At 43.4% G+C, this 25,808-nt stretch overlaps 2 protein-coding genes across 4 annotated transcripts in view; one reads left to right on the top strand and one right to left on the bottom strand.

The window, feature by feature from the left end:
• The window catches only part of CYP7B1 (cytochrome P450 family 7 subfamily B member 1), a 187,531-nt gene that overhangs the window by 29,543 nt on the left and 132,180 nt on the right, over positions 1 to 25,808 (bottom strand). The window lies entirely within an intron of this gene.
• The window catches only part of LOC311515455 (uncharacterized protein), a 172,310-nt gene that overhangs the window by 43,498 nt on the left and 103,004 nt on the right, over positions 1 to 25,808 (top strand). For all 3 annotated transcript variants that reach the window (XM_084618525.1, XM_084618526.1, XM_084618527.1), the window contains exon 2: positions 15,382 to 15,464. In XM_084618525.1, the coding sequence (XP_084474651.1) occupies positions 15,382 to 15,464 (83 nt within the window). The remainder of the gene's footprint in view (positions 1 to 15,381; positions 15,465 to 25,808) is intronic.

Here is a 25,808-nt window from a genome sequence, read left to right as displayed (position 1 = left end):
TTGCCACAGAGCCTGCAGTGACTTACCCTTCAGCCTTGTGGCAGCAGCCTATCCTGGAGCAGACAATAGGTCAGATGACCTATTTCTCCAACGCTGCCACAGCTGCAGATCAGTCTGTGCAACAGGACGATCAGGTCAGGAATCGTCCTGAAGCCTCGCGGTGTATCAGGCTCTTGAAACACCCGGCCTACACAGTTCCTGCCCCAGCATTGCTTGAGCCCTGTTCCAGTCTTGTTCTTGCCCTACTCTGAGCTTGCTCTAGCCCTGTTGCTGACCTGTTACAACCTTGCCTCCGCCTCCTGACCCTTGCTGGACCCTCAGGCTCTTTCTGATTAAGGGGAAAATTTGCTTATGAGGCTTTGAGTCTATTAGGAGATTGATTTTGCACTGGTAATGTGGTTTGGCTGTACAAGCATGCAAAATTAGCAGCTTTTCAGACTCAGAAACTCAGTTCACTATAGGAAATCTAAGTAAAAATGATGAGGAACAGAATACATATAAAACAAATATAGAGATGACTGTTAATTGCTTTGTTGACCCAGACACCATGGAGGAAACTGGTGCCAGTTAGGCCTGTAATACAATTTCCTCTGATTTATTCTCAGCACCCTGCCTTAACACTATGTTGTTTGCATACCAGTGCCAAAGTGAAGTACCACAGGCAACTTTGATTTCTATGGGATGAATCTTTAGTTGAAATCAGTGGAAGCATGACAATCTACACCATCTGATGATCTGCCCTTACATCTCTAGCCCAATAGCACTGCAAATGAACAACATTTATATTTATTAATTTTGAGTCACTTTTTCAATGGTCTTCAACTAAACATAATGACAGGTTTCAGAGTAGCAGCCATGTTAGTCTGTATTCGCAAAAAAAAAGGAGTGCTTGTGGCACCTTAGAGACTAACAAATTTATTTGAGCATAAGCTTTCGTGAGCTACAGCTCACTTCATCGGATGCATTCAGTGGAAAATACAGTGGGGAGATTTATATACACAGAGAACATGAAACAATGGGTGTTACCATACACACTGTAAGGAGAGTGATCACTTAAGGTGAGCTATTACCAGCAGGAGAGTGGCGGGGGGGAGGGGGGGAGGGGGGGAGAGAAACCTTTTGTAGTGATAATCAAGGGGGGCCATTTCCAGCAGTTGACAAGAAAGTCTGAGGAACAGTGCGGGGGGGGGGGGGAAATAAACATGGGGAAATAATTTTACTTTGTGTAATGACACATCCACTCCCAGTCTCTATTCAAGCCTAAGTTAATTGTATCCACTTTGCAAATTAATTCCCGTTCAGCAGTCTCTCATTAGAGTCTGTTTTTGAAGTTTTTTAGCTGAAGAAATGCAACTTTTAGGTCTGTAATCAAGTGACCAAAGAGATTGAAGTGTTCTCCAACTGGTTTTTGGATGTTATAATTCTTGATGTCTGATTTGGGTCCATTTATTCTTTTATGTAGAGACTGTCCAGTCTGACCAATGTACATGGCAGAGGGGCATTGCTAGCACAGGATGGCATATATCACATTGGTAGATGTGCAGGTGAACGAGCCTCTGATAGTGTGGCTGATGTGATTAGGCCCTATGATGGTGTCCCCTGATTAGATATGTGGACACAGTTGGCAACGGGCTTTGTTGCAAGGATAGGTTCCTGGGTTAGTGGTTCTGTTGCGTGGTATGTGGTTGCTGGTGAGTATTTGCTTCAGGTTGGGGGGCTGTCTGTAAGCAAGGACTGGCCTGTCTCCCAAGATCTGTGAGAGTGATGGGTCGTCCTTCAGAATAGGCTGTAGATCCTTGATGAAACGTTGGAGAGGTTTTAGTTGGGGGCTGAAGGAGATGGCTAGTGGTGTTCTGTTATTTTCTTTGTTGGGCCTGTCCTGTAGTAGGTGACTTCTGGATACTCTTCGGGCTCTGTCAATCTGTTTCTTCACCTCAGCAGGTGGGTACTGTAGTTGTAAGAATGCTTGATAGAGATCTTGTAGGTGTTTGTCTCTGTCTGAGTAGTTGGAGCAAATGTGGTTGTATCGTAGAGCTTGGGTGTAGACAATGGATCGTGTGGTGTGGTCTGGATGAAAGCTGGAGGCATGTAGGTAGGAATAGTGGTCAGCAGGTTTCCTGTATAGGGTGGTGTTTGTGTGACCATCGCTTATTAGCGCCATAGTGTCCAGGAAGTGGATCTCTTGTGTGGACTGGTCCAGGCTGAGGTAGATGGTGGGATGGAAATTGTTGAAATCATGGTGGACTTCCTCAAGGGCTTCTTTTCCATGGGTCCAGATGATGAAGATGTCATCAGTGTAGTGCAAGTAGAGTAGGGGCATTAGGGGATGAGAGCTGAGGAAACGTTGTTCTAAGTCAGCCATAAAAATGTTGGCATGCTTTGGGGCCAACATTCTGGGTGGACTCCTCCTGAAGGTCGAGACAACAGACTGGACTTCTACATAGAGTGCTTCCGCCGACGTGCACGGGCGAAATTGTGGAAAAGCAGCATCACTTGCCCCATAACCTCAGCCGTGCAGAACACACTGCCATCCACAGTCTCAGAAACAACTCTGACATCATAATCAAAAAGGCTGACAAAGGAGGTGCTGTCGTCATCATGAATAGGTCGGAATATGAACAAGAGGCTGCTAGGCTTTCTACAAGCCATTATCCTCTGATCCCACTGAGGGTTACCAAAAGAAACTACGCCATTTGCTCAAGAAACTCCCTAAAAAAGCACAAGAACAATTCCGCACAGACGCACCCCTGGAACCCCGACCTGGGGCATTCTATCTGCTACCCAAGATCCATAAACCTGGAAATCCTGGACGCCCCATTATCTCAGGCATTGGCAACCTGATAGCAGGATTGTCTGGCTATGTAGACTCCCTCCTCAGGCCCTATGCTACCAGCACTCCCAGCTATCTTCGAGACACCACTGACTTCCTGAGAAAACTACAATCCATTGGTGATCTTCCTGAAAACACCATCCTGGCCACTATGGATGTAGAAGCCCTCTACACCAACATTCCACACAAAGATGGACTACAAGCCGTCAGGAACAGTATCCCCGATAATGTCACAGCAAACCTGGTGGCTGAACTTTGTGACTTTGTCCTCACCCATAACTATTTCACATTTGGGGACAATGTATACCTTCAAATCAGCGGCACTGCTCTGGGTACCCGCATGGCCCCACAGTATGCCAACATACTGGGTCGTCCTTCAGGATAGGTTGTAGATCCTTGATGATGTGCTGGAGAGGTTTTAGTTGGGGGCTAAAGGTGATGGCTAATGGTGTTCTGTTATTTTCTTTGTTGGGCCTGTCCTGTAGTAGGTGACTTCTGGGAACTCTTCTAGCTCTGTCAATCAGCTGAATTGGAATTAACTTGCAAACTGGATACAATTAACTTAGGCTTGAATAGAGACTGGGAGTGGATGGGTCATTACACAAAGTAAAACTATTTCCCCATGTTTATCCCCCTCCGCCCCGCCCCCCACACTGTTCCTCAGACGTTCTTGTCAACTGCTGGAAATGGCCCACCTTGATTATCACTACAAAAGGTTTCTCCTCTCCTCCCCTCCCCCCCCGCTCTCCTGCTGGTAATAGCTCACCTTAAGTGATCACTCTCCCTACAGTGTGTATGGTGACACCCATTGTTTCATGTTCTCTATGTATATAAATCTCCCCACTGTATTTTCCACTGAATGCATCTGATAAAGTGAGCTGTAGCTCACGAAAGCTTATGCTCAAATAAATTTGTTAGTCTCTAAGGTGCCACAAGTCCTCCTGTTCTTTTTTCAACCAAATATAAGCAAGCTATTTATGTCTTTTAAGGAGACAAACAAATAGATCTCAAAGTTTGCAATGGTCAAAAGGCTAAACTCGCCACTACTTCTGTCAGGCCAGAGACTTAGCAGAGCAATTTAAACACTGAGGCTCTAATTGGTGGGAGTTAAGCAGTAGAGGTATTTCCCTGGGTTAAAACAGCCCTTTCTGCTCTGTTACGGGAAAGAGACAGAAACACAATTTGAAAGAATAAGGAAGCAAATGCTGTCCAGCACAAACACACACCTACTCAGGTTTTTTATTCCCTATTGCACAGGATAAAATCAACCAACCAAATACACTCAGTGAACCCTGGAAAGCACCAAAAATAACATCCTCCACCAGCAACACAATACACACATATATAATAATAAGGTTTAAAAAAGTCCAGGCCAGCCTTTCTGCCTGACAGTTCAAATTTTGATTTCCCAAATCCAATCTCTATCTTAACAAAATACTGAAGTAGATTGCAGACCAATCAATTAAGGACACTTAGAAAATGTATTTATCTATGTAGGGCCCGTTTGTGACTGGTTCTCATGTAGGATGTGTTAATGGTGGCACCTCTCCCTTAGAGCATCCATACAAAGATCTATGTGTGACCCAGGAACATGTTGGTGCCAAATGGCAGAAGGCACAGCGGATGCACAGAGTTTTACAGGTATTCCCTGGGTCAGATATATCCATAATAGTCCAAAGGGAAGCATGTGAGGTCCCTACCAAGAAAAAGTAGTTCACAGATGATCCTAATTGTTACAAGATGTCTGTATGGGAAATAGTTTAAGAGATATGTAAAATATTAGGTTCCAAAACTGTTGAAGTAAAGCTTAGAGACAAGGTGGGTGAGGTAATATCTTTTATTGGACCAACTTCTGTTGGTGCAAGAGACAAGTGAAGCTTGTCACCCGAGTCAAAGCAAGCCCCTGAACAATGAACATCCATGGATACTGGCTGTCTGCGCCAGGTGTGGGCCTGAAAACTTACAAACAAAAGGGATGCCCAAGATATGTCTCTGAAGAGGGGATCTCTTGGGGCAAGAGACAATATTCTGTAACTACATACAAAAAGAGGAGAGGGGACAAGACTTTATTCTTCACCAAGGAGACAAGCTGACAGTATGTCTTGTCCCATGAAAAAGGTATCACAGCCTGCCTGTTTGGAAAGCACTTGTGAGCAACACTTACTGAGACATGAGTATCCTGTTCATTGTCTAGTCTCTAAAATGTGTTATGACTTCATGTTATATGTAACCATTTGTTTCCAATACTTCTACTTGCTATCACTCAAATCTCTATACAGTAACTCCTCGCATAATGTTGTGGTTATGGTCCTGAAAAATGCAACTTTAAGCAAAACGATGTTAAGTGAATCCAATTTCCCCATAAGAATTAATGTAAATAGGGGAGGTTAGGTTCCAGGGACATTTTTTTCACCAGACAAAAAACATATAATACTGTACACAGCAATGATGATTGTGAAGCTTGGTTGAGGTGGTGAAGTCAGAGGGTGGAAGAGGGTGGGATATTTCCGGGGGAATGCCTTACTGCTAAATGATGAACTAGCATTTGGCTGAGCCCTCAAGGGTTAACACATTGTTGTTAATGTAGCCTCACACTCTACAAGGCAGCACGAATGGAGGGAGGGGAGACAGCATGGCAGACAGAGACAGAGACACACACCCTGTGTGTGGGAGAGAGAGATGTGCATTGCCCCTTTAAGTACGCTGACCCCATTCTAAGCACATTGCCTTTAAAAAAATCAGGAAGTTGAGACAGCAGCTGTGGCCAGCAAGCTCTCTCTGTCCTGAGCTCTGTCCTGTCCCCACCCTGCTCTATATGGAGAAGGGGTAAACAGGGGGCAGGAGTAGGGGGGAGGGGGACACCCTGACATTAGCCCCTCTCTTCCCCCCTCCCCTTCGCAGCAAGCAGGAGGCTCCCAAGAGCAGCTCCAAGGCAGAGGGCAGGAGCAGCACATGGCAGTGCAGGGGAGGGACAGCTGAACTGCCGGCAACTGGTAGCTTGCTGAGTGGCTGCTGCACAGGGAACTTAGGGGAGCAGGGAGCTGCTGGGGGGCTGCCGGTCCACTCTGGTTCCAAGCTCCCACCAGCTAGCTACAACAGGCTGCTCTTCCTCAAGCAGTGGACAAAGCAGGAGGCTGCCAAACAACATTATAAGGGAGCACTGCACAACTTTAAACAAGCAAGTTCCCCTCCCTAATTGTTCAGCAACGTAACAATGAAACAACGTTAACTGGCACAACTTGAAGGGAGGAGTTACTGTATTCTGTTAAATAAACTCTTATTTGTTTTCACTATAAATATTTTTAAGGGCTGTGTGTTAAGCGGAGCGGTGATCTGAGGTGTAACTGGTGAGTTGGGGTGTATTGCTTCTTTGGGAGCAGCAAGTCTGTCAATACTGAGGGTGAAATGGGCTGGATACTCCAGGGAAGTGCTCAGAGGGCTCGGGGATTGGAGTGTGACTGTAGAAAGAGAGAGCGTCCTGTGTAGGCCTAGAAGGGAGCCCACGTGTTGCCCATGGCTGGTGGAGTTGAGGGCTGATCTATGTTCAGGTATGCACAAGGCTTCCTCATGTTAAAGGCAGGTGGAAGCGAGGTGCTTAACAACCACCTTTGTAACCCAAACCCTAACCCTGGTCTGGTGTGCAAGGCTGAAAACCAGTCTCTTACCAATACTTCTCAGTATCGCTGGCTAGAAACTGGAATTTCCTTTCTGCATGAAATTCCAAAATTAAAAAAAGGCCATTCCAAAACACAAATGGAAATTGCAAAATTTCCTGCACAACGGGATTTCTGAAATTTCAGTTAGAAAAAGTCAAAACAACATTTTGGGGAGATGGGCAACTCAAGAAACCTGGGAGGCAACTGGTAGAGTGCCCGGGAGACAGGACATGCAGGTTCTCCATCAATCTGCCAGGGAGAGGGGGAAACCATGGAGCTGGGAATGATTTTCTAACACAAAATCTAAATTTCTGGCAAAGTTGAAATTTTCCCATGGAAAGTGAATTTTCCACAGGAAAGTCGTTCCAATGGAAAATTCCCATGCCATACTACAGCCTGTGATATTTGCAATCTCTACACTTGGTGATCACAGACACTGCTTCCTTCCCTCATCCACACAGGCACATAGAGTCCCAAACTGGCTGAGGAGAACTTGTCCATCCTCTCTCCTTGAGTTGATTTGTGGAACACGCTGCACCAGTCCTAAAGGACAGTACAGCCTGCGCAGACACTTTGGGAAAGATGATGTCTCAGAAGGGCACATCTCTGAGCAGTGAAGTACACTGTTCCCCTTGGGGTGGTGTGATATGCTTTGTCCTCTACTCAGGCCAGTGCCTAAATGTCATGCTTTGGCCCTTAACAGGTATTAATTTAAAAGAACTTCAATGTATTTCCAAAAAAAACAGGTTTGATAATTGGAAAATATATTCCTTTAGCTGGTCTATGTCTGCCTTTGTCAGGTACTTAAGTATAGGCCCTATTCTAAACAAAGGCAAACGGGTTAAATTCAAATGAAACTCCTCTATGTCTAAACAAAGGCAAACGGGTTAAATTCAAATGAAACTCCTCTATGTCTTAGATTTGTCTGAGCTAATTATGTTTATGCTCTGGAACATATCCTAAAACTGGAGCTAAAGGATACTGTTAATCAAGTTAAAAAAATACATTCACCCTCCATTAATAGAAAGGTGAAATATTTTACAAATTTAATTGTGCATTAGTTTTGGGACTACAACTAGAAATTCTTTTTAAAAATCCACAAACCTTAAAGGACCAATTTGAACACTGTTTAATGAACAAATTAGCAACTTAGAGTAAAATATGTGTTCCTGAATGGTCAAATAATTGTCTTAGGTTAATTAAAATATTTTATGGTATTTTTCAACAAGTTGATAATTCCAACTTGGGTAAATCCCAGAGTTGGTTTAAAACTGAACTGCAGATCCAAACCACCCAAACTTTAGGGAAGTTCAGATTTAGATGTCAGTTTCATGGGCCTAATTCTTCACTCCTTTGTGAGGTGGTTTACACATATGCAGAGTGTAAAACGTTACTATTTTGATCAGGTAGCATTTGCATGCTCACTTTGCACAAGTGTAAATGACTACAGTGCAGTACAGTGCTAGACATTGGTGAAACGGGGCAGGCAGGTTGGGCCTCTCCATATTGGGATCACATGGAACACCACGTTCAAACACCAGATCTATTTCCTAATGCAAACTTTCTGTCTCGGATCCAAATCTCGTAATTACATTTTGTCTACCTCTGTCATTTTAAGTGGGCAAAGTAGCCTCTATTTCCTGTCCCTAACATATTGTTTAAGGCTGCTGGGCACTGGTATGGCTGAACATTTGAAATTTTAATGAAAAAAAGTCAACATTTTTCAATCAGCTTCTCTGGGCACCATTAAGGTGGCTGCCATGTTCCATATGATAAGTGGCTGAATGCCAGAGGTAGATGAAGTGATGTCTATATGTAGAATTTGAAATCCACTAAAAAGTGTTAAGTTTGTGAAAGTTTCATTATAAATCAAATAATAATAATGATAAAAATGTTAACCCCTAAGCATTTCCACTGTTGAGATAACAGTAGTATTGGCTTTAATGAAAAGGAAGTGTTCCCTAGTGGATAAAGCAGGAGCAAGAGACTGGGATCCAGGACTTCTGGGTTCTCTTTCAAGTCCTACCACTGACTTCTTGCGCATTTAAATTCTCTTCATCTCCATTTCATCATTTATATAATGCAAATAATGATATTTACCTACCTGGTAATTTTGTCAGGTTCGAAAGTACCTTGATGTCTCAGACGAAAAGTGCTATGTATTGCAGATGCCACTTATTTTATTCATGACAAAAGGACAGATACCAACAATACTACATATTGATGGAGAATTTTTCAAAATTTAGGATGAAATCCTGGCCCCATTGGAATCAATGGCAGTTTACAAATCACTTTAATGGGGCCAAGATTTCTCCCAGGGTGTCCAAGTTGTACTGACAAGATAAACATGTGGGTTATATTGTTCGGCTATACTGAAAGGACAGGAGACATTTCATATGGTTTTAATCAGGCCACAACTTTATTATTAGATGCCTGGGACTACCTGGCAGATAAAAGTATACAGTACAGGTAACCCCATGTTCATTCAATAACTTCCTGGGGGACTTCCACTAGCCCCCCCTCTTTTAAATTCAGGTCCCCCCAGCCAACTCATTGTTGGGCCCTTAACATTCATGCTTCCCTCCTGTAGGAGGGTTAAGGTGGGCTATAAGAAAGGGGAGGATGGCTCCCAGCTGTACCAATCATAGGAGTCCCCAACCCCTGCCCCCACCTGTTCTGTTCCTTTAACCAACACCTCCTGTTAAAGTCCTTTACCAAGCCATCTGGTCACTGTAAACCTTCCCTATGAAGTACCTGCACTGGACATCCGCCCCACACTTACATAATGAGTTGTGATATACAGCCTACCACCCTTCATGCCACACATCAAAGCCCTCCCCGACCCTGATGTGAGGAAAGTGAAAAAAATCCCAAATCCACCTAGGTTGATCTGGTGGTAAGGGAAAAATTCCTTCCCAAACCCTCTAAAAACGGGTGGCTAGCGCAAGGCCCACAGCAGGTCTTGACCAAACCTGGTATTTCACCACCTAAAGGGGAGGGAGGGTAGGTGCTGCCTCAGCCTGCTCCACGTGAAAGGGGGCTTCACCACACGGGCTGCCCCTTTTAAATCCAGGGGATGAGGCAGTGTCACCCCTTGCCCCTTTTACAGCAGTTTGACCTCTTTCTTTCCCCTCCCCAGCCATAAAACACTGTTCCCTTCATTCGACCAGCCAGCCAAATCCCCTCACCCCTGCTTAAAGGTGCCGTGTGGTCATTGCTCTTAATTTACAAATCATATTTTTGTGCACACAAATCTTGATATTTACACAATTACTGATATTGCATTTGTACAAAGGTGTGGATGCACCCAAGTTCTCAGCTTGCTGGTGCAATCTATATGTTGAGGATTTATTGAGAAAAAACATCTTGAATAATGGGCTTTTACGAGGGCTGTCAATTAATCACAGTTAACTTGCACGATTAACTCAAAAAAATTAATCGTGATTAAAAAAATTAATTACAATTAATCGCAGTTTTAATCACACTGTTAAACAATAAAATACCAATTGAAATTTATAAAATGTTTTTGGATGTTTTTCTATGGTTTCAAATATATTGATTTCTATTACAACACAGAATACAAAGTGTACAGTGCTCACTTTATATTACTTTTTATTACAAATATTTGCACTGTAAAAATGACAAACAAAAGAAATAGTATTTTTCAATTCACCTCATACAAGTACTGTCGTGCAATATTTTTATTGTGAAAGTGCAACTTACAAATGTAGATTTTTTTTTGTTACATAACTGCACTCCATAACAAAACAATGTAAAACTTTAGAGCCTACAAGTCCATTCAGTCCTACTTCTTGTTCAGCCAATCGCTAAGAGAAACAAGTTTGTTTACATTTATGGGAGATAATGCTGCCAACTTCTTGTTTACAGTGTCACCTGAAAGGGAGAACAGGCATTCGCATGGCACTTTTGTAGCCGGCATTGCAAGGTATTTATGTGCCAGATATGCTAAACATTCATATGCCTCTTCATGCTTTGACCACCATTCCAGAGGACATGCTTCCATGCTGATGATGCTTGTTAAAAAAAATGTGTTAATTAAATTTGTGACTGAACTCCTTGGAGGAGAATTGTATGTCTCCTGCTCCATGGTTTTACCCACATTCTGCCATAAATTTTGTGTTATGGTATTCTTGTATGACAACCCAGCATATGTTGTTTGATTTAAGAACACTTTCACTACAGATCTGACAAAACACAAAGCAGGTTCCTATATCAGATTTCTAAAGATAGCTGCAGCACTCGACCCAAGGTTTAAGAAGAGCAGAATCCGTCATCAACATTGACACATGTCCTCTGGAATGATGGTTGAAGCATGAAGGGACATATGAATCTTTAGTGCATCTGGCACGCAAATATCTTGCTACAACGATTCCATGCAAATGCCTGTTCTCACTTTCAGGTGACACTGTAAACAAGAAGCGGGCAGCATTACCTCCTGCAAATGTGAAAAAACTTGTTTGTCTGAGCGATTGGCTGAACAAGAAGTAGGACTGAGTGGACTTGTAGGCCTTAAAGTTTTACATTAAAAATAAAACAATGAAGTTATTTTTTGTATATAATTCTACATTTATAAGTTCAACTTTCATGATACAGAGACTGCACTACAATATTTGTATTAGGTAAACTGAAAAATAGTATTTCTTTTGTTTTTTACAGTGCAAATATTTGTATTAAAAATAAATGTAAAGTGAGCACTATACACTTGCATTCTGTGTTGTAATTGAAATCAATATATTTGAAAATGTAGAAAACATCAAAAAATATTAAACAATAATACAATACCATTTATTTAAACAGCCCAATTAATCACAATTAATCTTTTTAATCGCTTGATAGCCATAGTTTTTATACCTTCTAACTCATTAAAAATACTTCACATATAAGCTTGTCTTCATAATGTTGGAGTTCTCCGGTACTAACAACTATTCTTTTCATATGTTATACTGTGTACCTTTAGTTTTATCATTTTTTAATTTAAAAAAGTACACTACAAAATGGAAATCAGAATGTAAAGATATTAGTAGCAATTGCTAACATTTCTATTCCAAGCATTTGCACAGTACTGATGCAATGTAACCTCCTGTTAATGATACATCTGTCATTTTATTGACATCCCTACAGTTTTATTCTCTTCTAATTAAGAGAGAAAGCTAGTTATGTCAATCTATCAACTGACATCCAAGTGCTTTTGTTCTAACGTAAAAGGCAATAAACACCACTATTGTTATGCTAAAACAAAAACATGGGAATTTTAACTGAAAAACCCAAGATAAAATATATCATGGATAAATTGAAACAGGCTTACACTGTTCATAAAAAAAGGCACATGTACATATATAATGAGTTAAAGGAAGATAATACATGAAATATTAGTTCCTAGTATCGAAAACAAACAATGCAAGAATAATATGTCTGACTGAAATATATGAGGAGAGTGTCAGATCATAAACAATCTCAAACAAGTAGATGGCATCCACTGAACAATAAATCCTCAGGGAAAAAACTAAGCTGCTGAATACCTCAAAATACTTGCATGTTAGGACATGAGTCCCTCTCTACACTATTTAATCAAAGATATCCGCTTAATAGACTCTGGTATGCAGATGAACACACCCTGGATATGATTTCAGCACTGGCTGAGATATTGAGGAGGATTTAATGAACGTGCCTCTCCTGTGATCTGATCACCATCTCCTCCTGAAGTAAGGGTTCCTCAGCAATCCCAACAGTGAGGACTTGCAATAACGGTTCATCCTAGGAGACTCTTACTTGTTCACATCGATGCTCTAGACCCTGTTCTAACTAAAAACGTCATGGACAAGATGGTGGCAAGCCAACTTCAACAGCATTAGATGACGTCCAATTTTTAGACACTCAGTCGTCAGGCTTTAAACTTCACTACCACAAAAAACAGTGTCAGTCTCAATGGTTAAAAGCAGTGGTGGGCAACCTGCGGCCCATCAGGGTAATCTGATTGTGAGCCGCGAGACATTTTGCTGACATTGACCATCCACAGGCACAGCCCCCCCGCAGCTCCCGGTGGCCGTGGTTCGCTGTTCCCAGTCAATGGGAGCTGCAGGAATATTTAGTTTTTCATTGTGGCTCTCTGAAAATTTATCCATGCCCTCTCATTCCCATATAGCAACAGTGGCAAGAAATATTTTCTTTCATCTTTGACTAAGAGATTGTGTCTTTTCCTCTCTGATGTGGGCCTTCTTATGATTGCCTGGAGGTCTGTTAGAGCCACCTAGACTTGCACGCTATCCTAGATTGCACAAAGAATCAGTTGGTGGAGAATGTAGCTGTTCACCTTTTATGTAGGTCTGGAAAAGTGTATTATACCTGTGCTCCATCCTTTGCATTGGGTGCCATTTCATTTCCAAGGTGGAATTCCAGACGCTGTTTGCTACATACAAACCCCTAAATGGTCTATATCCCTGTTATCCAAGACACCACCACTACTTCTATGCTACATCATAGAATACTTTAGTTGACTTCCCCAAAAGTGAAGCTCATGAGAGCCAGGGGAAGTAGCAGGGCCTCTGGAATTCACTCTGGCTGGACAGACATTTGAACCCAAGACATTCTATGGATACGATTTAAGATGCAAATTTTTGTCCAGGCTCTTCTCTAACTGCACGTTTTAGAATCAACTGGAATTTAGTCCTTTATAGCATTCTATGACATTTTTTCTTAAGGTTAGCTAGTTTGGTGATGGATGGGAGGAAGGGAATGATGTGGCAGAATACATGTTCCTTGTTTTGGAGAATGTGTTAGATCTTACTCTAAACCATATAAATTATGCATATGCAAGCCTGGATTAACCAATGTGCACTTGGCGGGGAGAAACACATACACATCTAGGGTCAGGAGAGAAACAGGGCCTTGTTGGGGCGGGGGGGGAGGCCTGCCTGCATGCTGTGGTGAGAGCCAACAGGGCAGAGCAGAGATCATGGTCAGCCCTGTGGGACAGGAGCCACTGTGGAGTGAGTGTGGGTTTGGTTCACCCTCCACAGGGGCAGGAACCCACCGGGGCAATGAAGGTGGGGAGACCCCAACTGCCATAGTGCACAGGCCCACAAAATTCTTTAATTCAGCACTGTGCCTAAATAATATAGTAGTGTGGCTGGAGAGCCTGGCTGACAGAGGACATTGGTGGCACAAAGCACCCAAAAGACAATGTCCATGGAGCACCAGGGCAGCTCCGGGAGACACAGATTTATGTCAAAACAAGCCACAACTAAACATTTCCTTTCAGGTATGTTGAAATATTTTCCTTTGAAAATTCCAAATCTGATTTTTTCAGAAGAGAAGGTTACTCACCCTGTGCAATAACTGAGGTTCTTCGAGATGGTTGCCCGTGTGGGTGCTCCACTTTGGGTGTCTTGGTGCCCTGCGGCCTGTAATCAGAGATTTGTAGTAGCAGTGACCTGGTTGACCGCTCTGAGTGGCTACCTAGCATGCGAAGTCAACGAACCCTCAGTTCCTTCTCTACCCCAGAGGATAAGCGTGAAATTCTGAAGTAGAGGGGAAAGGGGTGGTGGGGGGGGGGGGTAGTGGAGCATCCACAGGGACAACCACCTCGAAGAACCTCAGTTACTGCACAGGGTGAGTAACCTTCTCTTCTTCTTTAAGGAGCGTCCCTGTGGGTGCTCCACTTTAGGTGACTATGGAGCAGTACCCCGCAGTGAAGGGGGGACTTCGGAGTTGGTTTATTGACAGTGGCTAGCACTGAGAATCCAAACTGTGCGTCTGTAGCTGATTGTTGCTTGAGAGTGTAGTGTTTAGTAAAAGTGTGGGCAGAGGCCCAGGTAGCTGCTTTGCAAATGTCTGTGATAGGTATGTGTCAAGGTTCCTTCCCCACTCTGAACTTTAGGGTACAGATGTGGGGACCTGCATGAAAGACCCCCTAAGCTTTTTCTTACCAGCTTAGGTTAAAAACTTCCCCAAGGTACAAACTTTGCCTTGTCCTTGGACCCTATGCTGCCACCACCAAGTGTGTTAAACAAAGAACAGGGAAAGAGCCCACTTGGAGACGTCTTCCCCCCCAAAATATCCCCCCAAGCCCTACACCTCCTTTCCTGGGGAAGGCTTGATAAAAATCCTCACCAATTTATACAGGTGAACACAGACCCAAACCCTTGGATCTTAAGAAAATGAAAAAGCCATCAGGTTCTTAAAAGAAGACTTTTACTTAAAGAAAAAGTAAAAGAATCACCTCTGTAAAATCAGGATGGTAAATATCATACCTTACTGATTACAGGGTAATCAGATTCAAAACATAGAGAATCCCTCTAGGCAAAACCTTAAGTTACAAAAAGACACAAAAACAAGGAATATACATTCCATTCAGCACAGCCTATTTTACCAGCCATTGAACAAAAGGAAATCTAACACATTTCTAGCTAGATTACTTACTCACTTTTTACAGGAGTTCTGAGCTGCATTCCTGATCTGTTCCCGGCAAAAGCATCACACAGACAGACAGACCCTTTGTTCCCCGCCGCCAGCTTTGAAAGTATCTTGTTTCCTCATTGGTCATTTTGGTCAGGTGCCAGCGAGGTTACTTTAGCTTCTTAGCCCTCTACAAGTGAAAGGGTTTTGCCTCTGACCAGGAGAGATTTAAAGGTGGTTACTCTTCCCTTTATATTTATGACAGTATGTTATTGAGAAATGCTATCGATGTTGATAATGCTCTGATGGAGTGTCTGCGAACTCCTGGTGGAGCAGGAAGGTTGTTCTGCTGGTAACACAAACGAATACAGCACAATATCCATTTAGATACTCTCTTTTTAGAGATGGTCTGACCCTTCAATTGTTCTGTTAATGGAGAAAGACACTAGACAATTCTCTAAATGTTTTTGTTCTTTCTAGGTAAAAGGCTAGTGCTCTGTGGATGTCAAGTGTGTGAAGAGAAGTCTCCCTGTTGTTGGCATGTGGCTTCAGGAAAAACACAGGTAAGTATATCAGTTGATTTAGATGCAAGGGCGAGGCTACCATGGGTATGACTTTGGGGTGTGGCCGTAGGATCACTTTGTCTTTATAGAATGTGTTATAAGGGGGGGTGTCATTAAGGCACCTAGCTCTCCTACACTTCTTGCTGATGTGATGGTGATGAGGAAGGCCACTTTCATCGATAGATGTAGCAAAGAACAAGTCACTAAGGGTTCAAATGGTTTCCCCATGAGGCTACGGTGGACGAGGTTAAGGTCCCACATGGGCGTAGGTTCTTTTAGGGTTGGGTAGGTATTCATCATGCTTTTTAGAAAATGCTTAGTCATTGGATGAGCGAAGATAGTGGCTCCATCCACATTATCATGTAACCAGGTGATTGCAGCAAGGTGTACTCTGATGGAGCTGTTGGATAGCCCCAATTTTTTAAGACCCAGTATATATTCGAGGACCCTGGGCAGTGGGGCTGATTGTGGAGAAATATGGTTAGCCTCGCACCAGGTGTGAAATCGTGTCCACTTCTGTGTATATGTTTTTCATGTGCTTAGTCTGCGGCTGTTCCAGAGTATGTCTTTAACTTCATCGGAATAGTCTTTGTCAATACCTGTTAGCCATGGAGAAACCAAGCCTTGAGATGGAGAAGGGCTAGATTGGTGTGACTGAGTCCTGTGTCAGGAGGTGAGGTATTAAAGGGAAGGTTCAAGGTGGTTTCACTGCCACCAGTCTCAGGTATGGGAACCATGTTTATCTGGGCCATGTAAGTGCAATGAGAATGACCCTGGACTTGTCTTGCCTGATCCTGTGTATAACCCAACTCAGAAGTGGAATTGGAGGGAATGCATACATTAGCGGCGCCTCCCATTTCACGAGGAGGGTGTCACCAAGGGAAAACATCTGTGGTGATTGTAACTGAAGGAGCTTTGTGTTGGAAAGGGACACCTGAGCAGACATTTTGTGGGTGCATCCACCACTCGAGAGAATCCTTTACCTTGCGGGACATGGTGAGCCACCTGGTGAAGGAGTGCTTGTGTGTATATAGCAGGTGTGAAGCCAAGCTTGTAGGCATCTCATATGTAGTCTGGAAAGTTTGATGATGAAAGTTGTAGCAACCATGTGTCCCAACAGTCATAGGCACGTCCTGGCAGATGTTTGTGGGCTGTCCGTGACTGTAGTAATCAGAGTGGTTAAGCTGAGGAAGCGCTGTTGGGGTAACCTTGCTGTTGCTTTGAGGCAGTCAAGATAGGCCCCTATAAATTCCAACTGTTGGACAGGGACCAAAGTGGACTTCTGAAGATTTATTTTAAGTCCAAGGTTTGTAAAGAGGGCCATTGTGGTTGGTGTGGCTTCTAGTGCTGCCTGCTGTGTCGGTGCGCTTAAATAGGCAGTCATCCATGTATGGAAAAATCATGACCCATAGTCTGCAAAGCTGAGCTGCAGCAATGGTGAAGACCATGGAAAAGACCCTTGGGTTTACAGTCCAAAGGGTAGCAAAAGGGTAGCACTTTGTATTTGTAATGTTGATGTCTTAGGGTGAAGCGCAAGAATCTTCTGAGCGCTAGGTGAATGGTGACATGAAAGTAATCATCTTATAGGTCGAGGAACAAGGGCCTATCTCCATTCTCTAATGCTGGAATTATCATTAATAGGTCACCATTTTGAATCGCTGAGTTCTCACAAACTTGTTGAGTTTGTATAAATCCAGGATGGGTCTCCATCCAACGTTTTTTTTCTGAGCGAGGAAATAATGGGAATAAAATCCTCTTCCACTTTGTTGAACTGGTACTGATTCCACAGCCCCTAATTGCAGGAGGTGGTATATTTCCTGTTGTAACAGGGGCTCGTGAGAGGGGTCCCTGAAGAGGGACAGGGAAGGGCAGTGGGTAGGTGGGATAGAAATAAATGGGACGGCTTAACCCTGCTGGATAATTTCCAGGACCCATCTGTCTGCGATGATGTTGTTCCAGACTGGGTAATAGGGTGATTCTAATTAGAGATCCAGAATTAGAGAGAGTAGAGGTCTTGGGCCCTTGACCAGATCTTCAAAATGATTGTCTGGAGGTGGAAGGCTGGTCTTGATTCTGCCTTCGTCCCATCTGCCTCTCTTTGCGGCATTGGGTATAGTGTCTTTGGGGCTGGGAGTATGGTGCAGCCCGGAATTTTGGGTTGTAAGAAAAAGCAGGGCAGGTTTTGTTTCCAGGGACATAGATACTGAGAATCTTTAAGGTGGCCTGGGAGTCCTTTAAAGTATGCAAGGACACATTGGTGGATTCGGCAAACAGTTTCTGACACTCAAAGGGTAGGTCATTAACTGCAGACTGTACCTACCTGGGGAATCCCGATAGGCGGAAACAAGATGCCTGATGCATGACCACGTAGGTCACGTTGGAGCATGCTGCTGTGTCCGTGGAATCGAGAAAGGCTTGCAGGGATGTCCTTGTGATGAGAGCGCCTTCGGAAATGTTGGACTTACATGCTTCTCTCCTGTCCTCTGGGAGATGTTCAATAAAAGATGACATTGTAGAAAAGAGGTTGTGTGTATATTTTGCGAGTAGTACAGAGTAATTTGTGATGTGGAATTGCAAGGTGGCGAAAGAATAGGCTTTGCACCCAAAGAGGTCTCGCCTCTTCCAGTTCTTGTTGTAAGGTATGGATCTAGACTGTTGCTGTTTGCCCCTCTGATTTACTGCCTCCACGACCAGTGAACTAGGAGTGGGGTGGGTAAAGAGAAATTCAGCCCCTTTTGCTGGCACGTAATATTTTTTGTCCAACCTTTTGCAGGAAGGAGGGGCCAAGGGTTGGTGTCTGCCAGATGGCTTTCGCAGAGTCCATCATGGCAGCATTAATAGTCAGTGCTATTTTTGCCGATGGGGATGCCTGGAGAATGTCAGTGAGCTTATGTTGGGTCTCAGGGAGCTCAGAGAAGGAGATGTCGAGGGAGTCCTCTACCCTCTTAAAAGGTCCTGACAGGACTTGAAGTCATCCCCCGATGTGTGTGGTGGTGGCATGACTGTTTCATCTGGAGACAAAAATGAAATGTGTGTAGGCGGCAAGATGTCTCCTTCAGGAGCCTCCTCCTGCTCTTCAATCTTCTCATCCTGGGCCTCTGGAGGTGCTGGGTTCATTGGCAAGGGACAGTGGGGTGCTCTGGAGACTGGTGGGCTCAGTGGTCTAATGTTCTGTGCCCTATAGATGGCCTACGGGTCCCAGTATTGCCAGTTGGGTGGGAGGGCCATAGGAGGTGGCAGCCAGGATTGTGGCTGCCAGGCTCACATGTCTTCCAGTGGCTGGTGATATGAGGGTCCAGCTTTAGGAGAGAAGTGGCGAGGGGTATACAGTCCTGGGTTGTCCTCCTCATCATCACTGCAGAGAGGTGGCGCTGAAGCCCCTGGGGTGATGATCCGGCTTGGTCCGGACCTCGCTGGGGTATCTGTCAGTACCGAATAAGGGGGTCCCTGGCATAGAAGAGACTGGTAGGTCTGCCTGTCTGGTGAAAAGTTGCTGTACCGGGAAGCTCAGTGCTGGGCATGGCAGCACAGTTTGAGAAGAAAGAGTCAGAATGGTCGGTGCCGAGGTCTTGCTGAGTTGTGTATGTGCAGCAGGTGGTGCCATTACACTGGTCAGTGCCAGAACGTTTTTTGGCATGGTTGGTGCAAAGTTAGGGAGCTTGGCTTTAGATCGCACAGCTGACTGAGAGCCTGCCCGTGACGGGTCCTTGGCTCCTCGGGAAGTCTCGGTACTGGACGTTCCCGGTGCCTGCCAGTCCGAGGCTCTCAGTGCCGTTGGTACTGGGGCAGATTTTTCGCTCTCTTTTAGGTGGATCTCGCTGTGGCAATGACTGAGACCAGTGTTTGGTCATCTTTTTAGGGACATGGTCCTTAGAAGCGGTCTTGGTAGTGGAGCCCTTGTCTGAGACTGCTGCTGGCGACCGTTGGCTAGGAGGCATCCTGGACTCTGGGTTCCGGAGGCTGGCCTGAGGGATTTCTCCATCATTAGTATCTTAAGTTGGAGGTCCCTGGCCTCCAGTGTCCTGGTAGTTGCTTTTTTATGAGGACACTTTTGGGGAATATGGGTCTTTCCCAGATAGTGGACGCATTGAGCGTGGCCGTCTGAAATGGTATTGAGAGCCTGCAGGTCAGGCAGCGTCTAAATCCAGGGGAACCAGGCATGCCTGAGGAAGGGCCAGCTCTGGAGAAAAACGGGGTAGCCCGTTTTTAATCAGTTGTCATTGACAGAGGCCCGCAGGGTGGTGGCAAAGGGTGGGGGAAATGTACACAATTTTTTTTAAAAACATGGAAGAAATTAAGACTGTTAACTGAAGTTAACTAAGATTGAGAGGATAAAGGAAAAAAGAAGGAATATGAACTATCTATGGATTTCAAGGGACGCTGCTAATTCTCCGACTTAAGCAGAGGGCGGTAGAGAAGGAACCGGAGGCAGTTGGCTGCGCATGCTAGGTAGCCATTTGGAGTGGCGCGAGATGGTTGCCAGACATGCGCAGCCAACCAGGGCACTGCTATTACAAACCTCCGATTACAGGCGCAGGGTGCCAAGACACCTAAAGTGGAGCACCCAGGGGGACACTCCTTGAAGAGCTTTCTGTCCTGCAAAAACAAACAACTTTTCAACTTTTGGTTCCCATTTGGGACAAAAACAAAATTTCAAGGTATCAGAATTTGTTTCAGGATGGAAATTCCTATTTTAACCAGTTCTAGAATGTACTACTACTACAACAACATATCCTCAACTGGTATTAATCTCTATTACTGCATTAATGTAAATGGAGCCAAGACAATTTACACTAGCTGAGGATCTGGGCCAGTTATAACATCGACCTCAAATTGTTACACTAACAGGATAAACTAAATGGACCACAAGGTACAAGCATTCACAGAGCTTCAAGGGATATAAGACTAGATGGGATGGTTTCACTCTTATCATTACAGCACTCAGATTATCAGAGAAATGCTAATTACATATATAAGCCTAAGAACTCTCAAGGAAGCCTTAGAGAAGCTGAACTGTGTATGAAACCTTCAAAATCATAGCAAAATCGTGGGCCAAAATGGCAGCCATTGCACAGTCACAGAATCCTAGACCTTTGTAAAATATTGTCTCTGAATTTGGGGCTAGATTGTCTAGCACCAAAAGCTGGCAAGCCAACTATGGGGATTTTACTTAAAAGATCGGGGCCTCCCGCAGTGACACAGTCACCATAGTAACTCCTATGCCATTCCCAACCTCCCATTTCCTCTGGCTGGTTTAAAGGACATGGCCAAGGGAAAAGAGATATGGCCAACCCTTCGATATGCCCCAGCAAGTCCTGGCTGCTGTAACAGGCACTTAGGGACATTGACAGCCAGCAGGACTTAGAGCAACCTTCAGGCTGTTCTAAGTTATACTGAGGGTCTGGGCTGGCACACAGCTGATCCAGGACTGGGGGGAACATAAAGTTGGCTTAAAGCCACCTTTTCACGTCTCTCTATGTAGGTGTGCTATTTTTTTTTCTCACCGCAGTTGAGAAACTGAGATCGTGGGTCAGTTACCAACTACATAATTCAGTCTCCTGACTACTGTAATGAAGAAGTTTCCCCTATCTTTCTTCTGGCCTCACATTATTTGTCTTGTCAGTAGCTCACGTGCCACCTTCTCTGACTGCTGTTTGATTAGATCGTTTCTTGCCTTAACCTTTCATTTTATTTTCCCTTTTGTAATTTGTTTTTGTTCAGCTTAACCAACGTATATCTTTTCAAGAATATTTTATTTCCATGTTACTTTCCTTTTGACTATCTCTGTTACTCAGTGCTGACAGTGTTCTCCCTCCTACCCCTCTGAGTGACAGTGACAGCTTTCAGGGGTAGCTAGCGGATTTGGAAACAAGAAGTGTATGTCTGTAATGATTTTATTTTGTTTTGTTTTTAAATTGTAAAACCAGACCTCTTGAATCTGGGAGCAGTTTCATTTTGAAAATAAAAATTGCCACAATATACATAACATCACTATGATCCTGATGCAATACAAATTAGATCTGAAGGAAAAGTCAAGATGGAACTATTATGTGAAATACATTGGCCTGTTCATCTAGAGAGGTTAAAGCTCAAATACCCAAAAAAGATTAGCTTTATATTTTTCTACTTACAAATGAACTATTATTGTGTATGGCTGCTTGATGATTCAGAAGAATTGTATATATAACTTCCATCCCTTACATGCCAGCCAGAAGACCCACAGAATGCTCATCTACAACTTCAAATGAGAAATAAATGAGACCAAAAGTCACGACAATTCCTAAATTTAGTCTCAAATTCAGCAAACATTTTCAGAAATATGGAGTGAAATATCTAGAAAGAATATGCCTCCTCCTGCTGTGATAGAAAGGGGAAAAATTATCTACATATGCACACACATCCCCTCCACTCCCAGTAAAGTCAATGCAACTTCAAACAGCAAGAGTGCAGCACTGCTATGGATCCGGCCCAGTAACTACATGGATAAGTAGCTTATTTTAGTGAAGTAATTAATGGACTGCATATCATAACTGAATGCATGGCAGTAAGAAATGAAACTGCAGCCTAAGCTTGCTAAACTTGTAATAGCAACAGGCATCTTCATTAATACTGGTGAAGTACTAGTGTTTGCCAAGGAAAAGAGAAAAGCAAGGCAACAAAACTGTCCATAATTATGAAGGAAATCATCTATGTAACAAGCTGACTAATGCCCAGAAGCTGAATGACTCACAGTATTAAGAAAATTAGAAAGGGTGTTCAGTGGTATTAAATAATGCAGCGCACTTACATGGTCTTTAACATTCTAGAAACACATGTACGTACTGTGCAATTTAAGGCCCGGACTCCTGCAAACAATTAAGCATACAAGTAAGTATTGTCAGGATCAGGGCCTACATTTAAAAAGATGTATTTTTATGTTTCAGGTTTTGTTTTGTACTTTGGGTAGGTTTAGGAATCTCTTATCATACTAACTAGGCTGTAAATAAATATGTTTGTAGGGAGAAGGTAATCACATGTAACTCTTTCAATTGTATTTTTTAATTGAGATAAAAAAGTTTAATAGAGATTTTTACTAAGTGTTCATAATAACCCATGTGAATAAAGTGTGGCTTTGTTTTTGCCTAGCTGTTAGGCCACCAACTGAGGACTGTGAGTTTGCTCTTGCAGGTCCACTAGTTCAAACAGTAGAAACTCATGCTTTTTGATTCAGAGAGGCTGAGTTAAATCCTCATTCAGGCCACCACTTTTAGCAATGCCCCTGGATAAGTCATGCGCAAGAAGTGAATCTGGACCTCTGGACTGAAAAAGCATGAGTCTGCTACTGCCTTGGAGCTAATGGACTTGGGCCAGATGCTAGCTGGTGTAAACTGTCATAGCTTCATTGAAGTCCAGCAATTGTGTGTTGAACAGTTAGGATCTGGCTGCAGATCCAATTGCTCCAAGGCAGTAAGAGATTCATACACCTTCATATGTGGTCTACTGCCATTAGAAAAGAACAAAGAGCCACACTTCATTAGCATAGGTTACACTCACAATCTCTGATGAATGATGGGGGGAGGTGTCACATAAGTACCTGATTAGAAAAGACAATGCCTCAAGAGACAGTATAAATGATGAAAGAAAGAGTGCCTTTCTGGACTGCATTAGTACTCCATTTTCAATTTGCTCTTTGATAGCTGTTGCTAACTTGTACCCTAGCTAGTGTAGCTATGGACAATGTTCTTATTATTTGTGTAAATGTCTAATAATTTCTTTAAAAAAATCCTTTTGAATCCTCATTGGTTTCCATCTCATAAATAGTTTTTTCTGCATGACAAAAGAACATCACCTTTCACCCAGTGACTATTGAGTCCCCTTAACAGCCTTTTGGGAAGGATTATATTAAAGATTTTAGAAAGTCTAAATATATTATATTTACTCATTTTCCTTTATCTAGTATTTTGTTGACTTCCATTGTACTGCAAAATACAAGAACCATTAAAACAATTGCTGATGGCACAAATTATTTTGGCAGGAAAAGTGCTATGCTGAGGCCATCGGTAACAAATTAGAAGAAATAGCGGAAGCCAAAAATTCAGATAGCCAGTTGGATTTAAAAAATCAAAACAAAACCCAGGCGACAGCCAGATTGTCATTTCCAGTGTTCTGCAGGCTTAAGTTCCAGACTGTAGTGCTATACTCTGACAACTTTACTCCTTGGTGCCTTATTATCTTTCATTCCTATAAAAAAACAGAATTAATCATTCCAAGGGATTATATTCAAGGTCAGTTTCCCACACTTGAAGTCTATTAAGTTGTTGTGAAACAGACTCTACCATCAAGAATGAGAGGGAATTTGATAGCTGCTTTCAACTGCCTGAAGGGGAGTTCCAAAGAGGATGGATCTAGACTGTTCTCAGTGGTACCAGATGACAGAACAACGAGTAATGGTCTCAAGTTGCAGTGGGGGAGGTTTAGGTTGGATATTAGGAAAAACTTTTTCATTAGGAGGGTGGTGAAGCACTGGAATGGGTTACCTAGGGAGATGGAGGAATCTCCTTACTTCGAGGTTTTCAAGGTCAGGCTTGACAAAGCCCTGGCTGGGATGTTTTAGTTGGGGATTGGTCCTGCTTTGAGCAGGGGGTTGGACTAGATGACCTTCTGAGGTCCCTTTCAACCCTGATATTCTATGATTCTATGATCCTATGTTTATAGTTTATAAGAAAGCAGTAGTATTCATTCACTCTCTTGTCAATTAGTTCCATTTGTTGATCCATTGCTGTTTTAAATATTTTTCTAAATCAAATCCATTGGTAGATTTGGAAGACTAAAGACCTCAACCCTTCAAAAGGAAAACAGCTGTGTGGAGTCCCATTGGAAGAGATGTAAGAGTAAGTGGAATCTTATGCAGGATCAGGGCTTAAGGCATCATTCTGAAGTGCAATTACATGTGATTAAAATATAGAGAGACTCTTGCTTAGTTTCAGCATTGCCAGTGGTCTCTAGAAAAACAAATGAGCCCGAAAGAGGCAAGGCCCCAGTTTTTCCTCCAAAAGAACTTTAAGTTAGATAGCTATTTCAAACTGCCCAGTATTTACAACAACTACTACTAATGCCACTACAATAAAACAAAACTACCAACAACATACTTTCCTACCTCACAGAGCTGTGGTGACAGCAAATTAATTAATGTAGGCAAGATGCTCCAATACCATGGTGATGAGCATCACAGAAAAGCCTATTAAAAATGAAATTCAAGCCTCAAATAGAAAAGCAGCTGAGTAATAAATCTGCCATTTCTTTATACTGCCTTGTACTTATGTACCATGCTGCTGCAACAGCAGCACATCTCGCAAATATGGGATACTGCTAACAAATGAAACCTGTCCTATGCTCCCTTCACTGGCTTCCCATGAAATATCAAGTCATTATCTTCAAGACACTCAATGGCCTGGACCTGAGATATCTAAAAGATGGCCTAACGCTCTGAGATGAAGACTATGGTCAACAACTCCACTCCTAGTTGGCAGCTGGTGTCAAGTGGAGTGCCCCAGGGGTCGGTCCTGGGGCCGGTTTTGTTCAATATCTTCATAAATGATCTGGAGGATGGTGTGGTTTGCACTCTCAGCAAATTTGCGGATGATACTAAACTGGGAAGAGTGGTAGATACGCTGGAGGGGAGGGATAGGATACAGAGGGACCTAGACAAATTGGAGGATTGGGCCAAAAGAAATCTGATGAGGTTCAATAAGGGTAAGTGCAGGGTCCTGCACTTAGGACGGAAGAACCCAATGCACAGCTACAGACTAGGGACTGAATGGCTAGGCAGCAGTTCTGCGGAAAAGAACCTAGGGGTGACAGTGGACGAGAAGCTGGATATGAGTCAGCAGTGTGCCCCTGTTGCCAAGAAGGCCAATGGCATTTTGGGATGTATAAGTAGGGGCATAGTGAGCAGATCGAGGGACGTGATCATCCCCCTCTATTCGACATTGGTGAGGCCTCATCTGGAGTACTGTGTCCAGTTTTGGGCCCCACACTGCAAGAAGGATGTGGATAAATTGGAAAGAGTCCAGCGAAGGGCAACAAAAATGATTAGGGGTCTGGAACACATGACTTATGAGGAGAGGCTGAGGGAACTGGGATTGTTTAGTCTGCGGAAGAGAAGAATGAGGGGGGATTTGATAGCTGCTTTCAACTACCTGAGAGGTGGTTCCAGAGAGGATTGTTCTAGACTATTCTCAGTGGTGGAAGAGGACAGGACAAGGAGTAATGGTCTCAAGTTGCAGTGGGGGAGGTTTAGGTTGGATATTAGGAAAAACTTTTTCACTAGGAGGGTGGTGAAACACTGGAATGCGTTGCCTAGGG

Source organism: Lepidochelys olivacea (genome assembly GCF_965140295.1).
Source record: "Lepidochelys olivacea isolate rLepOli2 genome assembly, chromosome: 2".
Taxonomy (NCBI): Eukaryota; Metazoa; Chordata; order Testudines; family Cheloniidae; genus Lepidochelys; species Lepidochelys olivacea.
The sequence above is the reverse complement of the archived record's forward strand: the minus strand, read 5'-3'. Positions and strand labels throughout refer to the sequence as shown.